The sequence below is a fragment of the Sprattus sprattus genome (genome assembly GCF_963457725.1).
Source record: "Sprattus sprattus genome assembly, chromosome: 2".
NCBI classification, from domain to species: Eukaryota; Metazoa; Chordata; class Actinopteri; order Clupeiformes; family Clupeidae; genus Sprattus; species Sprattus sprattus.
The window spans coordinates 62,685,919-62,699,362 of record NC_137921.1 but is presented as its reverse complement, the minus strand read 5'-3'; the positions used below and the strand labels follow the sequence as shown (position 1 = coordinate 62,699,362).

Here is a 13,444-nt window from a genome sequence, read left to right as displayed (position 1 = left end):
TTTGACTGTTTGACAACACCACCATTTCTTTAAGAAGATTATGGTCAAATGTTATGATTTTCAAATCCTTCTCCCCTTGATCTTTTAGTCATGACAGTTGTTCCTTGAAAAGAGGGGTTTACTCTGTAAAGCATCCTTTATCCATTCCAGGCATTCTCCCTTTTCTGACTGAACTTCACATGACTAAAGATGATTAAAAACACACCCATTAGAAAGCATTAAGATGTTTTAATATGCCTGAAATGCTTAGGATTTTTACATGATAAACTGGCAGATGTAGATAATAGGTTCAGTGTTCTACAAACGAGCAGATTGGCAAAAAGAACACTGTGCACTACATACAGTATCTGTAATATTTTTTAGAAATAGTGTTTTATTTATTTTGAAGCATGTCATATTATTTAGCCATAAAAGCATTGTTCGTATAGACTGCAACAATTGAAATTAATAACTAAAATGCATATGGCATAAAAACAGATTCTGCTCCTGTTCTTGCTGAGTAAAGAACACATGTGTGAGCAGGACAAAGGCGTTTTGAAGGTAGGGAGCAGAAACATAGCAATAGCAAGAAGGAAATTGAAATGAGTTTTTCTGTCAACCCCTGGGCTACACCACAGACATGGTGCTCTCTGGGTTGACGCGCATGGGCCGCAGGTGCTTCTTCAGGTCCTGGAGCTGCTTGGCTGGCTTCCCCACCCCTTCTTCAAATCTCTTTTCCACCACAGGCAGGACAATCTCGTGGAGAAAGATGGCATTTTGCATGATGAAAGCCTTCTTCTCAGCATCCTGCTCACAGCGCAGGCTGTAGTCCACATGCTGTGTGCACTCCAGTATGACCTCCCTCAGGCTCTCCAGGAACACCATGTGCAGCTCAGGGAAGTAGAGCTTCAGGCCTTCCTCCAGGAAGCCCATCATCTGCTTGGTGAAGGCCACCACCGTGTAGCTGAGGTTTACCCAGCAATCATCTCCAGTGTATTGCTCGAAGCTGCCGATGCCACAGCCACGCATCTCCTCCTTCAGCTTGGTCAGTGCCTCAGGGGTCATGAGGTTCATCTTTCGCCACATCTCCTCCGAGTTGCGATGCTTGGTAGCCTCGATAATGATGTCCTTGTAACTAATGAGGGCTGCTTTGATGTCCTTCACAAGCAAAGATTGAAGAATGAAGGTGAGGTCAAGGCCTATCTCACTGAGCTGTGTGCAGTGTTCCTTGGCTACTTTAACACATTCAGATGCCGTGGAGAGGCTCTCCTTGCTATCGAACACCTGCCCGCTGAAAGCATCCACAAACATCTTCATGGCGGAGCGTGACCAGACCACAAAGGCTGAGTAGCATCCAGTATTGCCCTTGAAGTCCATCTCAAACTCCTTTGCGGTTTCCAACAAACTGGTGAAGAAGATGTTACAGAGCTTGTGTATGTAAAGCAGTGTGGCCCCTTCAATGCGCAGCTGTCTGATCGCTGTTTGCACAGCTGCAGCCCGGTTCTTGAGAAACAGCTCACAGGCCTTTGTCGACTGACCCAGCCGAATCAGCTGTGATACAGCCCTCCGTGTCGCTTTTGGTCCACCTCTCAAAGAGCGATCAGGCGAAAGCTCAAATACAAGCACATCGATGAGCTGTCGCACGCGCTCATCCACCTTCCCCCTCAACTCCTTCACGTGAGGAGTAACAGACTGGTCTTTCAGATACTCATTGAGCTTGTCCAGAAGATCCACAGCTCCTTCAAAGTCCCGCTGAGCTATACATACATCAAGATCCTCTGGAAGTTCCTGTATCCACTCTGGGCTCAGATCCACTGCTTCCTCAGAATCCAGAGGTTCCTCTACGTCAAAAGGATTGGTAGACACCTCTGGCCTCACAGGGGAGTTAGGCACCTCCTCTTCTTTCTTGTGTCGATCTTTGACCACATTTTTCTTCTTAGTTTCCTCAAGAATTTCAAGCCATTCTTTTTTTATTTTGCTGTTCTCTGCTTGAAAAATTCGACTGTCTGGGAACATCAAGATTTTGAACATGTCTTTCATTGGGGGGTTATCTTTGACATTCACTACGGCAAAGCTCTCCAGATCATACAGCGCGTTGTACTTGTATTTCACTGCACCGCGCCGGTTGGCTAACCATGTAGCAATAAGCAGACAGTCGTTCATGAGGAAGGCATGCACTCTCTGTATCTGAGCCATATTATCGACATCATATTCAAACAAGTCGCCATTATACACCAAATACCTTCCAGGAGTCTCCATTATATTCTTGCATCCCTCGACTTTCTCAAGAAGTGTTGTAAGGGTTCTCTGTTTTACCTCTTCTGTTTCTTTAGGGAATGCTGTCAACATTTCCTTAGCGGTTTCGTCTTTATCCGTTGACAGAAGTGTCTGAGTTATGCTCTCCATAATGCTCTTCTGCTCAGTAAGAATGTGACTTAATTGGTACATCTCACTCTCCAGGTATGAAATTTCCTTAGCCGTTTCGATAAACTGTCTATAGTTTTTATAAACATTTTTCTTCAAATTTTGTGCTGTCTCGTCAGCCAAATTCTGGATTTTTTGCCGATGCTCTTGCAGGTCTCTGTCGCCATCAGACTGCTGAGAAAGCTGCTTCACGTAATTTTGCGATTCAAAATTAGGCGACTCTAACTGCTTACGCAGTCTGTTGTGCGTATCTGACATTTTTGAGACTGAAACAACTTCAGCTATACGGTAAATCTCGGCAAAAATATTATTTAGTTGAGAGGATGTCACCGATAACAAGGAAGTCCGACAGCAGGAAGTGCACTATCCCGTTTTCATCACGAGACCGGATATTTCAATGACCAACCTTTTTCGTGAAACTTGAGTCCCGAATAATTAAATAAACAAAATATTTCGTATGAGACTTCAAAACAACTGAATTAAACAGTGTATAATTGTTGTGGCGAGTAAAAAATAATATCTATGCGCTAGATTTCCAGGAACGTTGCTGATTGGACAACATTCTGACGTGGGTACAACAACATATCCCAGGGTTCTTTTTATCCTGCCACTGCACCTTTTTGAAATGGCCGAGTGGATTCATGTGATAAAGCTTGATAGCCGGAGCGACAAGATGATTAACTAGTAAAGAGCTCGTCGTTGTTATGCCAGCCTTTATTTGAGGCATGTTCTCTTGAATTAGCAAACAACTAAAATGCTTGGGCTGTGACAACCTAGTGCTGGCTAGAAAGAGAGCCTTAAGCGAGCTGTCGATAGCTAACGTACCCTGATGTTAGCGAGCTAGCTAATGTTAAATGAGCTAACTGCTTTGTAACTGGAAAAATCATCCCGTCACCAGCTGGACTAATATTCATCTTGAAAATGGCAGACAAGGATTTTTTACTTGCCCTTCAGTTACAAGAGCAATTCGATTTCGAAGCGTCAACATCAACTGATGATTATGTCCAACTATATGAACCTTCCAGGGATGTAATTCCTTACTCCCGTCCAAAAACTGTGTCGCCCGAGAGACCCATGTCAATTGTAGACGAGTCGTGGGAAACGATTGACCCAAGCCCAGAAGTGCGATCTATGTTCCTTGAATTTAACGACATGTTTTTCTGGGGAAAGCTCTGTGGAGTGGAAGTCAAATGGAGTTCTCGAATGACACTGTAAGTATAAGGGAGCAAGTTGGCTAATGTTGGAAATTATGTCATTGTCCTGACATGTCTATATCCTTGACTTTGTTGTTATCAGAGCTTGCCTGTTCTTGTAATAATATCTGAATGTATATTTGTAATCATTATTTGCCGGAATAGATGTGCTGGTGTGTGTTCCTACGAAGGACGGGGTGGTCTGTGCTCCATTCGTCTCAGTGAACCACTACTGAAACTCCGGCCACGTCGAGACCTAGTGCAGGTGAGTGAAGGAGTACACAGGCTTGACTTCTTGTCTCCGAGTAACCTTTTAAGAATTCACATTTGTTAAATATTTGTTCTTTATTACCCCTCCCCCAGACACTTTTACATGAGATGATCCATGCTTTGCTCTTTGTGACCCAAAACAACCGGGACCGTGATGGACATGGGCCAGAGTTCTGCAAGCACATGGATAGAATCAACAAAGCCACTGGGACGAAAATCACAGTAAGCTCTGCATTTTTTCACTCTTAGCCATTTCGTCATTGGTCGAAAGTGCAAAAGTAGTAAAACGACTATAACTACTATTATCTCGATTTGACTTCATCAGCACATTAAATAACCTGTCCTCTGTTATTGGTTTGAGACTAGTTAAACTCAATTTAATTTTCTGTTCATCAGCCTAATAACCAAATTTGTCTAATCTTAGGTCTACCATAGCTTCCATGAAGAAGTTGATGTGTACCGTCAACACTGGTGGCGCTGTAATGGCCCTTGTCAGAATCGAAAGCCCTACTTAGGCTACGTGAAGAGAGCAATGAACCGTGCTCCCTCTCCCAGGGACACCTGGTGGAATGAGCACCAGCGCAGCTGTGGGGGCTCCTACACGAAGATCAAAGAACCAGAGGGCTATGGGAAGAAGGGCAAAACTGATAACAAGAATAAGGACAACAAGCTTCAGAAGAAGCCCACTGGTGGGACCAAGCTGCCTAACAGTACTATTGGTACGTCATACTGTAATGGGCACTCTGATTAGCAGTTACATTTTCAACACGTGTCTGTGTTTAACTCTAGCAAATTCCAAATTGACTGGTAGCCCTTCTTGCTGATGATTTTATATTTATACCACACACTGACTGAATAGGGTGAATTCCTTTAGCACCTATCTTTAAGCATTCCATCTGGAACCTATAACCATGTAAAATATTTGTAGTAAAAGTATCCAGTCTGATGTTTTTAGTAAAAGTATCCATTGATCAATATAATTGTATCATGTATCATATAAAATAGATGTGCTTTGAGAAATGATCACATCTGATTTACTTTACAGATGTAGGATAGTAATTTACCAGATTAAGTATTGATAATACAATTTAAAACGTAGGGTATGGGAAGCCATTTATGTCTTCAGCATTTTATGTGTGATTTTATTCATTACAATTCGGTTGTTTTTTTACAGCATCTGGATCACAAGACATCAGAAAGATCGTTGCATTCAGTGGGCAAGGCTTTGTGCTTGGAGGAAGCTCACAGACATCAAGCTCTACTCCGAAACCTCCCTGGCAAAGTCCCCCAAACCCTGTTCACATTCCTCCCAAACCACAGGTGTCGCCTCCAAGTCAGTCTCCTGACATTAAAGAAATCAGCTATGGACAAAGTCAGATTAGTTTTAAAAAGCCTAGCACCAGCACTGTGACTAATGCAGGTAAGAAATCAATAGCCAATCATAAAGCCTTTGTCAACATTGACGGCTCACCTATTGCCAAAACCAATGGACGGTCAAACAAGAATCTAACAGATCGTTTCAAGACTCAACTTGTGTTTCAAGACATCTTTGGTGATGTGCCTTCACCTAAAAAGAATGTTAATGCTTCAGAAACATCTTCTAAAACAAGCACACTGTTCAGTAAAAATGCTAACATGCATGGTAAACCCAGCAGTTTGGACTCAAAGGTTGCAACACGGCCCGTGTCAGATGGAAGACCCTCAACGTCAAGGTTTTTTGATAGACCTCAAACTAGTAATGCAGGAGGGTCAAAACTGGGCTCTGTGGATCCAAATAAGCCACGGCTTCTCAAAAGTCCCCAGAAGTCAGCGAACACAACTCCAGGGTCCAGGAAAAGACCACTGGAGGATGATTCTTCTTCACCCATCTACAAATTCTTTAAGCCGTCTTCTTCTCCGCACAAGAAAAGTGAACCACAGAGCCAGGTTGGCTCACTAGTGCCACCTGTAAGGCAAGCTGCAGTACAGCAGAGTACTCCTGTTAGCATGGACCGAATCATGGTTAACTGCCCTGTGTGCCAGACCAAAATGCCTGAAGGAGAAATCAATAACCATCTAGACTCTTGTCTCTCAGGTTGACACATAGAACCTGATAAGTTCACTTGTTAAGCAAAAGACTTATTTTCTAAGGTTACATTTGGATGCCTTCCTAATACCATCCCCAAATAAAGCTCTGCATTAGAAACCAGTGGTCATGGCAGTCGCCCTGTCCCACAGCCTGCTATATTGAATGCCTTATCATGACAGAACAAAGCATAAGGAATACAATAATGAGCCTTGTTCCAGGCCTGGAGATAGTTATCCAAATGATCATGTTGTATCTGTCATATTTCAAAAAGCTTTCCAGAAGCTTTTCAAAAGTGGACATACAGCTTCATGTTAAAGCAGTTGATTGATGTTCAGCTGTACTGCCTTCAGTTGTATCTATCACAACCCAACAGCTCTCAGGATCTTGTACTTGTGCTGCACTTTACGTCGTATCCCTCTGATTTTAGAGAGGTGAAGGCTAATTTTAGAAACTACTTGGCATTCAAAAGATGTTCCATGTGTCAATGAGGATGTATTGGTTTTTTGTGGTGCAGACCTGATTCAGTGGGTCTGACTACCTCTCGTTTTCAGTCTCTGCAGTGTCAGGTTTTGCCGTGGAAGAGCCTGTCATTTCTGCTGACTGGGCAGTATTATATTTCACACTTGCACACTTTTAAGGAGTCATCTAGCACATGGCAAGGTCAGGCTGTAGGATATTTAAATGCCGTCATCATCAGTAGTGGCACTGTGCAGCACTAAATCAGTACACCATATTCAGAATATTGGTGCATAGCGTTAAGAGGCACCTCTGGCAATAACGTTCTACCTCATGGAAATTTTATTTTAAGGGTAAGTATATCTGTGATATTATGTTTTCTTTACCTATTTTAAATTGAATATTAATCGGTAGCGTACATGTTTGAGAGTTGTATGTATTTAAACCTGTTCCTGTTCTGTTTGTGTTGTTTTATACATCTTTAAAATGTCTAAATAAATCTTTTACTACTGTGTGTACTCATTATTGTCATATGTCTTGAAAACCTGCTCAAAATCAGTTGTGCTCTCTATCTGTTTTCATGTTCTGTATCATTTCCTTTTTACGATGTTGGTTAAATTGACTGGAAGCAATAACATCTTCCTTGAACGCAGCCCCTTTAATGCGTTTGCATGCTCTGATGGCTTTGAATAGATCCTTGTGTCCTTTTTGAGACTGCTAAGAAAGCTATTCAGAGTCACATGCACAGGCCTAATGTTTGATACAGTCACAGTAAATTTGATTTTACTAACCAGCAGATGGTCGTGCAAGTGTTGCTATTCTTTGTTTCAACCTTCATAGAGCTTTAACAAAAGCAATGCTCTGTTTTAGGTGGATGTGGGCAGAGCACATGCCGCCTCCTAAACCATAAAGGTTCAGTCTGTCTGTCTGTCTGTCTGTCTGTTTGTCTATATGGTCACATATTATCTGTATTTATTGCTAACTTGGCAAAGTGAAGACTACGTTTTCTCTCCGTTTCGCCCCTTCAAATCTTGTTTAGAGGGCGTAGGCCAAGGTCGTGCATGATTGAAAATAGGCTACCAAGCTTTTTATTCAACAGTTGTTGCTACACTTCTTCATGGTGTCACTTTCCTTTCTATGGTCCACACATGACACTCCAAAGAGCATTGTTTCTTTGTTTGGAAGGGGTTTGTTGTCAGACAAGCAAAGGTCGAGGGGGCTGGACAGCTCACCATCTGTCCTCTGACATAGGGGACTAGCCTATATTATGGTCAAAAGATGTGTGAGAGTAGACAGACAGACCTATGTACATAGAGTATTCCGTATATGATATAGCCTAAGCCTATGTAGTATGTCTGAAATGTAAGCCTTCAATGCAGATTATTACAGGTATAACCCCCACGCTAGATTACCGATTTGAATTGCGCCTACTCAAATTATAGCAAAAAGAAGAGTATTTTGGACTTTCAGCAAAGTTCATCTGTCAAAATACTGCGTGATCTTGCGCATATTTGGTTATAGTCTATAGGCTACACTTGAGGAACACCAAAAAGGTATTTTGCATAATATATTCGGTAGACCTACAGCCATGACATTACGCAGGCATAGCTCCCATTCTTTAATATCTATTCAGTCACACTTGCGTGAAAACAGGGCAGTTTCTCTTCGATGGAGTACAGTTTTGAGTACTGTTTATAATGCTGTTCATGAATATTCAACCACTCTCTCCTGTTCCGTCACCCAGGGTGACGCCCAGTCAGCCTTGAACAGAAGAGACAGGAAGTGCGAGTAGACGCTAGGAGGGCAGAGTTGTTGTGGAGCGTGTTGGGAAGCGCCCTGCTGTTGCTCGGTATTTTTGTCAGGGGGTCGCGTAGGTCGTGGATAAATGCAGTGAATCATCGCAGAGTTAAAGTTATTTTCCTATACCTCCGTTAAGTACGATTGTTGTGGGTGTATCTATAGCGTAAGATGAATGGTAAATCATCGAACAACACGGCAGGCGGAACGCTGGCCTGCATCGAGGGACTACCCCCACTGCCCAAGAGCTTAAGCGGCTTGCTGAATTCAAGCGGCGGCTCCTGGAGAGAGATGGAGAGGATGTACGCAAAGAAGACCATGATCCAAGACGACCTAAGCCGTGGCCGTAGTAATGCAGACAATTTACTGGCAAATAAACCTGCCAACCTTGATGCTGCCCTGGCTCTCCTCAGAAAGGAAATGGTAAGTTCGATGAGCCTATTCATCAGTAGGTTACCCCGAGTAGGTTATAACCTAAATTCGCGTATCGTACGCGTATTGTGAAACGGTGAAATGAAAGCAACAGCTGCTCCGACCATCACGGGATTAACATGTAATCACCTACGATTATTTCTATTTGTTAAATACATCAGCAATGATGAGAGAATTGTCGTTAACTTTGGCTGGGTGATAGAACTGAGACAAAACGGAGATTTGCAGATCCATTGGTCGACTAAACCTGGGTAATGAGATGGTGAAAGCTAGACTATCCCTCTACCATTTTCTCATAAAAGGTTAAAATGATAAACTAGCCTACCTACGTAAAAGAACATATCCATAAACTAAACATTTTCTGCATGTCCGGCGTCTTATTAACTGCATGTTTCAAGGCTTGTGATACAAGAGGTACCTCCTGGTGTTCAGTGTTTGAGGTTACCCAAGTCTTTGATCTCAGGTTAAGCTTGCTCTGCTGTTTTTGCCATTTTGCGATTGAAGTGCAGCTTCAAACTCCCATGAGGGAAAGCAGAAGTTTTTCTCACACTGGCTGTTATTCCAGGTTGGGTTGCGGCAGCAGGATATGTCTCTGCTGTGTCAGCTCTGGTCACTACATGAGTCAATCCAGGACTACAAGGGCAGTTGTCAGGACCTCACGGCTGGTTCCAGTGCTGATGGACCCTATGAAAATGGCTACTTTGACGAGGATGACGAATATTTCCAGGATTCAAGTATAACTCCTACTGAGCAGCCTGACGGGAAAGATACCTCTCCCCAAAATGGAGCAGCCAAGGATAAGTGGCTGCATGACTCTTTCCACATCACCATCTGAGAAAGGCCTTCAGTACAAGATCAAGATGGTGCTGGAGCTCAAATCAGCCTGCTCAACTTTAGAGCTTGTTTGTTTGTTTGTTTGTTTGTTTGTGTGTTTGTTTCATTTTTGTTTTGTTAAGGAAAGAGGTGCCTGCATTTTTATTATGCCAACCTCATTTTCTGCAGACTTTTCTATAAAGGTATAAACAAAGTTGATTATTTATTATACAGTATAAACAATATAGTATTTTTCTTGTGATATTTTTTTTTCGTTCTTTCTTTCTAAAGACATTTTCAAATGTATATGTTTTGGTTGTGAGGAGTGTGTCTAGCACATCTCCAGTAATCATGTTTACAGTATAATACAAACAGAATCCCTTAAAAACACGGACGACTGTGTGTAAGCATTACTGTATCAGTTGATAGACATGGGGGTGGTGAAGAGTCTCGGGTTTCGACACAAACCTATCATTCAAACTTGTCGAGTGGCAAGCGACAACTGTGACCTGGCGAAAACGTGAGTGCTGTTCTTGGCTGGATGTAACTGATATAGTTGGGGGGGGGAAATGTGAAATGACTAAATGCTGGATTGATGGCATGGGTACATGGTGAAACAAGGGTATGCACAGGTGTGCTTCTCAACTTGTCCTCCCTTGAACTGTTTTGGGAGGCATCCCTCCGTTTCAGTATACTAGCCTATCATTGCATTCCTCTGTTGAAAGCATAGCTGTATCGAATAGAACAGAGAAGTTAAATCATATGTTTCTCATATAAGTGTAGTCCCATGCAATCATATCGTTGTATTGTATCTTTTTGATTTGAGAAGGCTTAATTCAATTGACTGGTGAGCTTTTGCAGGTATATTCGCTCTCACCACACAAAATGTATGGTGCTTATTCTGTCTTCCAATGACATTAGTTTTGTCAATCTACAATGCTTCAAAGTGACATCTCGTCAAACAGCATAATCATAAAAAGCTACCCTCTGAATGATAATTATATATAAAAGCTTACAAGTTTGTTCCCGCAAACTGTTAATGTGAAACAGATTGTATACAGCCTTTTAAAGAGTATTGTTTGAAACAAGTTCAATTAAGGTACAATAACCAAAGAAATTGTTACATATTTTTTGCTAAGGATTACTGCTACAAACACAATGCTGTATGATGACTATAACCTCCAATGCGTTGTCTGTAAACATTTCTTCGGAAGTTGATGTTTTAGTATCTTTTGCAAATTAGTCTTGTGCTTCGACTGTACATTTTGACAGGGTGGATTTTGTATGAATATCAAAGGCAGAAATATCTCTTGAGTGTAAAATGTAACTTGACAGAATGGTTTTGAGCTCTTGATATGTATCATGAACATGCTAATAGACACTGCTTCAGATGATCCTCATCGTCTTCTCAGCCATTTTGATAATGAGTTATAACCTTTTACAGTTCTTTCATCAACATTTAGTGCATCTGAGCGTTTCGTTGATTTCCAACTAATTTCCTTTCGTATGAAGTAGAGACAGTTTTGCCATTTCTCCTCATCTGGTTTATGGTTGTAGTGGTTAATGTGGAATCATCTGAAGTTAAAAGCCCTCCAACATTGATGTTTTGACAAACGTTCTCATTTTGAATGAATGGATTCCTAGAATTCTGGGGGAGCGGAGCCACAATAGATGAACGGCTAATTGTTTTTCTGTTGACTAACCCAGGCTTGTGTGTCCTCGGCAGCAGAAATTCTTTCACTCTGTGCCTTTCTGTGCCATGGACCTCTATCATGGCCACTGCTGTTGCTTGCCCCCTTCAAACAAACAGCACTTTTGTTGATCCAAGACATCCACAGAATGCAGAAAACTGGAAAAAAAATCTCAGATTAGCCTAAATGTAAGCATTCACCAGCAACAGACTTGCACTCAAAACCAGCTAGGTCCTGGAGTTTTGGACTTTCTTACAAACCCTGGGCTTACAATCACATTTTGTATGGTCAGAATGCAGGTTGTGGTTGTCTGTATGCAGTCCACATCGAAGGTCAGATAAAGCAATAGGAAGTGCATACCAACACTTCTGTTATCTTCTTCGATTGTAAGTCTCCAGCGCTACTTCCGAGTGGAAACCCCTGATAAGAATATGGGGGGAAAGTATTGTATTTCTAAACTTTGTGCTGTTACAGAATTATGATTTGCATAGCTTGTTATTCCCCACGCCTTTGATTCATTTGGGTTTCATTCCATTCCTCATATTTATTTCTCCTTTAAAGAATGACCATACTACTGTATGTTTTGGAAGATTGTTTTTTATGCTCTCTCATGATAAATATAATTACTGATTAAATAAATAATTTTATCAAGAGGATTCTGCCTGCATGCCCTCTGTACTTCACTGAAATAATGGACATTGTGCTGACAGTAACATATTGAAATGTACTTGTGTCGGCTTTAAGGTTCACACTTAGCAAGGCAGCTTTTCTAAATTCAAACTCAATTAAAGATCTGGCCATTGTAACAGTATACTAACAAACATAAAAAGTGAAAAGCTACAGGAACTAAGTATGGGATTAAAACACCAAAGCATATCAGAGCTGTTGCACAAGGCAATTTGTCTGAGGTATTTATGAACAAACCATGTGATCTGTGTTTGCCGACCCTTGATTGGCTACCTTGTTATCTTCCCAATAGGGCCAGGCTGACTGTTGGCCATGTTTATTTGAAGAACTCTAACCCCAAATGTGTTATGAAACAGCACACATAATCAGGAGCATTTCAGCAAATAAGAGCTAGCTTTGTGCCACTGATCCAAGTTCAGACTATGGGTGCCAGCCCTTAGCGTGTGCCAGAAACCAGCCTACATGCCAGCACTGCAGGGCCTTAAGAACACCTGTACAAGAGATTGTGCTGGATTAACCTAATCTTCATTGAAATGGAAATCCAAGGTAAGCGTCTCAATGTGGCGGGGCAATTCATGGCACCAGCAGTGGCCTGTGTGTTTGAGTGCCAGCGCACACCCTGCTTTCTGGTTAAAAAGGATCTGAGCACAAAGCATCTTCAGAGCAAAAACACAGCTCAAGGCCTGTGACAACATTAGAAATGGATTATTTTGTTTTCAATGTGGTCATATAACAATCCACACCATGACACTGGGGCAACCACAAACTCTACGGCCCCCTGACGTTAGCATAGTAATTATAAAAAAAGGGATTGTTTGGCATCTTCCAAGTCATAACTGGCCTATAACAGATATCCCCCAAGACCCACAACAAGGGGAAATTAACCAGTTCTAAACCGCGTTTGGAACTCAGGAGTCACAGTTTTTTCCCACACATTCCATGAGACAATTTTAAACAACGCTGTGCTCTTGTCCAAGGGCTGTGCTCTGTGATGGCTGAAACAAAGACCTTCTCGTCTTCCACTTTATCTTCTTGTCTGTTTCTTCCACCTATTGGATGGATTCCCAATTCCCATTCTCCTGTCCACAGGGCTTTGCAGGAATCTGTCTGGAAGCTAAGCGTGGACGTTTTGTGTCCCACTGTATAATCTTTCCACGATGTTCCTAGTGCTAGGCCCTGTGGGAATGTTCCCGTAATTCTGGGTGATACACGTTTATATTGCCATGTTTTCACCTTAAAGCTATGTGTTGATTCACACGTACAAAAAAAAGAGCAATCTGCATCCCAATCAAGTTGGATAAGAAGCTTTTATTCTCCATGAATCATTCATTTGCATTCAGCAGAGTACAATGTTTTCTCTAAAGCAGTCCCTGGCTTGGTTTTCTCTAAAGCAGTCCCTGGCTACAAGTCTCCATGTCACACAAAATGGCTTTGATGTGATTCTTGTTATGCTAATCTGATTAGTATACAGATTTGTGTAGAGCTGCTGCTTCATGGTCTGGGATGCCTTAGAGCAAGCAGTGCAACGTGCACACGCTTTTAACTTCAGTCAAATACTTGCCCCCCCCAACACCAACTCTGACTAAGGGTAGACCTAGGGCATGCTGGGTTGGACAGGCTTATTACAGGAGGGA

The 13,444-nt window shown here is 42.0% G+C and overlaps 3 protein-coding genes across 3 annotated transcripts; 2 read left to right on the top strand and 1 right to left on the bottom strand.

Moving 5' to 3' along the window:
- Nucleotides 1–241: 241 nt before the first annotated feature.
- exoc8 (exocyst complex component 8) lies at nucleotides 242–2,745 on the bottom strand. Its single transcript, XM_080860665.1, has one exon. It carries the CDS (start codon nucleotides 2,659–2,661, stop codon nucleotides 607–609), a length of 2,055 nt encoding a protein of 684 aa, XP_080716791.1. The 5' UTR covers nucleotides 2,662–2,745; the 3' UTR covers nucleotides 242–606.
- Nucleotides 2,746–3,296: 551 nt separating this feature from the next.
- Nucleotides 3,297–5,945, top strand: sprtn (SprT-like N-terminal domain; the record flags this gene model as incomplete). Its single annotated transcript, XM_080831850.1, has 5 exons — nucleotides 3,297–3,614; nucleotides 3,762–3,861; nucleotides 3,960–4,088; nucleotides 4,291–4,585; nucleotides 5,041–5,945. The coding sequence occupies exons 1-5, from the start codon at nucleotides 3,325–3,327 to the stop codon at nucleotides 5,943–5,945; spliced, it is 1,719 nt and encodes a 572-aa protein (XP_080687976.1). The 5' UTR covers nucleotides 3,297–3,324.
- A 2,267-nt stretch (nucleotides 5,946–8,212) lies between these two features.
- Nucleotides 8,213–11,678, top strand: fam89a (family with sequence similarity 89 member A). The gene is made up of 2 exons (XM_080860663.1): nucleotides 8,213–8,610; nucleotides 9,185–11,678. The coding sequence occupies exons 1-2, from the start codon at nucleotides 8,359–8,361 to the stop codon at nucleotides 9,452–9,454; spliced, it is 522 nt and encodes a 173-aa protein (XP_080716789.1). The 5' UTR covers nucleotides 8,213–8,358; the 3' UTR covers nucleotides 9,455–11,678.
- The last annotated feature ends 1,766 nt before the right edge of the window (nucleotides 11,679–13,444 follow it).